General features: G+C 39.2%; 1 protein-coding gene across 1 annotated transcript in view; it reads left to right on the top strand.

Annotated features, from left to right (window-relative positions):
- LOC106514370 (proprotein convertase subtilisin/kexin type 5) overlaps positions 1 to 3266 on the top strand; it is a 19073-nt gene that overhangs the window by 8933 nt on the left and 6874 nt on the right. The window contains exons 7-10 of the mRNA XM_014003605.1: positions 1614 to 1700; positions 1781 to 1979; positions 2084 to 2307; positions 2411 to 2653. Coding sequence (XP_013859059.1) covers positions 1614 to 1700; positions 1781 to 1979; positions 2084 to 2307; positions 2411 to 2653 — 753 coding nt within the window. The remainder of the gene's footprint in view (positions 1 to 1613; positions 1701 to 1780; positions 1980 to 2083; positions 2308 to 2410; positions 2654 to 3266) is intronic.

Below are 3266 nucleotides of genomic sequence, written 5' to 3'. Positions count from 1 at the left end.
GTTATAAAGTGAGCTGCGCTCTTAATTGGAGGCGAGTTTTGCCCAACATTAAAATGCAATCTGGGTCAATAATAAGATTCACACTGTGGCAAATTACTGCTTAGAGGTGTTTTAGAGCAGTCTTTTTTTATGAACCCAGGGTGAAATAACTTTCAAAAATCTAYAAGTGGCATGTTAAGATGTCTGCACAGATTTTTCTTTTCACTCGTCAGACCCGCTGATGTAAAGTTTCAGCTTGTTTTGAAAATGATTGTTACGGTTTTTATTTCCATAAACATTTCCACTGATAAAACATTTGTCATTTTGGAGTTAAGTACATTTTATAGGTTGGTGACTTGTTTGTTATTCGCAGTAATAAAATGACAAGGAAGAGGAACAGTATCAGCAAGGTGTCATGCTTTACCTGTTTGACAAGGATAGCAGGATTAATTGCTTGGTTAAAATGTTTGYTTGTATTTTTGTGGGTGGTGTTAAAGAACAGTAGTTTTTCTGTTTGGAGGGATTAATTGTCTCGAGATGGCTGGTTCCTGTAGATGAAATGACACTCAGACATTTCTCCACCTCTGCCTGTCTCTGGCTCTTTATGTACTTTTCTTTTGAAGTCTGGGTCAACAACACTGGGAAACAGAGCTCCACTGTTATCCATGTTTACCCTATTCAGCTGCTGTGTTCTGGCTTTATCTCTTTTGAAATAGTTTAACCTTGAGCTAACAATCCTAATGAGGAGTTCTTACTGTATGTAGCAAAGACGTTTTTTACACTGGCAAAAGTTCAATTTCATTTTAACACACTTCTTTCAGTATTTATACCCATACGTTTTATACCAGAAACCTTTCAAACAGAGCAAACTGAAGGATTTCAGACCATATACATTTTTTCTTCATTTCCTTGCTCAAAAAAATTGTCCCAACAGAATTAATTAGTCACTAAAAACTATTTGTTCTATTCTAACCCTTCTTCATACCTTTGTGTCAACAAAAATGTATTTTTTAATAGTAATTTGGTATTATAAAAGTGTCATTTTAGTTATGTAATTTAAAAGCAACTGGATACAGCTGGAGTCCATTCCAAATATAGCATCACACACACACACACACACACACACACACACACACACAGAGAGAGAGAGAGAGAGAGAGAGAGAGAGAGAGAGAGAGAGAGAGAGAGAGAGAGAGAAAAGAACATTTTGGCTAATTACTTCTTTGTAGCAGTGTTTTTCCCCCACAACAGTGTGTGACCAGCATCATGAGGAGGATTGTCCAAGCTGTTGTGGCTGTGTATGGTTCTTCCTCATGCTGCTGGGGTCCTGTTTGCTACATAAATAAAATCCAACATGTCTTATTTTGGTCAGACTTCAATCATCCAATCCAATAAGCAAGTTTTTTTTTTTCAGTTTGACAAGTGCATATAAATCTTGAAAAGTTTAGTGGATGTACCAAGAGCAAATATTTTTTATGGATGCAACTTGTTTATTTCAACCAAATCTTTTGAACCAAGCACCAAATTGTAAACAGCTTCTAATTGAATGTGCTATTAAAAAAAAACATGATGATGCTGTCCTCTAGTGGTGCAGAAAGGTACAACAAACTGTTCTTCCTTTTTTCCAATGATAGGAAAATACAGTGAATGCCGTCCATGTGATTCTTCCTGTAAGACCTGTTTTGGCCCTCAAACACTTGATTGTTCATCTTGTTTCCAAGGTAGAGGAACCGATCGCCCATTACAGTGAATGAAAACAGGATTCCACTGGACGTTGGTTGATTGCGTTTGTTCATTCCAGGATATTTTCTGGATCAGGAGAGYTCTTGTGTAGACCGTTGTCCTTCCGGCTCTTATGCAAACCCTGCCACCCAGCTGTGTGAAGACTGCTCGCCAAACTGTGACGACTGCGTGGACACCAGCGATAACTGCATCAGCTGCTCCAGAGGCAGCAATAAACTTTTCCTCTATAAGGGCCGGTGTTGGTCCAACTGTCCGGAGTAAGAATTCAAACAAATTAAACACTCTGTAAAAAGTAACACGGCTGTAATTACTGTTTGTCTTCGACAYGASCCTTCATTTGTCTCCTGTTTTATACTTTCAGGGGTTTCTTTGAGACTCAGGAGGGCTCGTGCGAAGCTTGCGATAGCTCCTGTCAAACTTGTGATGAGACYGGGTCTCAGTGTCTGTCCTGTGCTGACGGCTTCTATTTAGAGAGCAGTGTGTGTAGACTGAACTGTTCTCTGAGGACGTACCCAGCGAATGACGGTACCTGCAGACACTGTCCTCCTCATTGTGACGTCTGCTCTGACGGCAGGACCTGTTTCAGTGAGTCATCAATTATRATTTTAGATAAAATGGTCCAAATASATGTTAAAAAATATTATTGTACAGCACCTAGCCTTTCCACTCCCTCTATGTGTCATTACAGAATGTACCTTCCTCTACCTGATGCTGAATGGTGCTTGTATAGCAAGTTGTCCCATGGGCTACTATGAGGACATGGAGGAGGGTTGCTGCGGCCAGTGTCACCCCACCTGTGCCAACTGTTTGGGGCCTCTGGCAGATGACTGTGAGACCTGCTCGACCACCAGTCCCAAGCTTTTTAAAGGTTCATGCCTTAAGGATTGTCCTACTGGTACTTACTATGAGACTGCAGCTATGGAGTGTCAAGGTGAGCCTCTAAACTCAGAGTTCTGACTTTTGTAAAAGTAATACACAATAAAGCTACAGTATGTTAGGATTTCACTGTATTTTATCAMACAGAAAGTCACTTTAAGACAGGATTGTTCACATGGATCATGTTAAGTGCTAGGACTGATATGTACAGGTACATGGGAAAAATTTGTGATCCATACATACTGTATGTACATACATACGTACATACATACATACATACATACATACATACATACATACATACATACATACTGTACATATTAGGGGTGCAACAATACATGTACCCGTATCGAACCGTACCAAACCGTATCGAACAGTGCTTTTGGTTCAATACACACTTGTATCGAACAATATCGATTTTTAAAATTTACTTTATCAACTTGTCTTCTGAAGATGCTCTGTGTTGAAGGATCAGTGGATCTGCGTTCGACTACTCCACCTAGGCTGCATTTTTGAGCGCTGAGATCCACTGAGAAACTTGCTGTTTCAGCAACATTTAATTTAAAAACTGTACTTTTGAGGTTAAACAAATGTTCATAATTAATATAAATAAATTGTTTAAAGGGGCATGGAAATTTCTCTTTTTTTGTATCGAAAAAGTATCGAAC

This window comes from Austrofundulus limnaeus, unplaced genomic scaffold (genome assembly GCF_001266775.1).
Source record: "Austrofundulus limnaeus strain Quisiro unplaced genomic scaffold, Austrofundulus_limnaeus-1.0 Scaffold19, whole genome shotgun sequence".
Lineage (NCBI taxonomy): Eukaryota > Metazoa > Chordata > Actinopteri > Cyprinodontiformes > Rivulidae > Austrofundulus > Austrofundulus limnaeus.
Note: the sequence above shows the minus strand (reverse complement) of the source record. Positions and strands in the feature narration are given on the sequence as shown.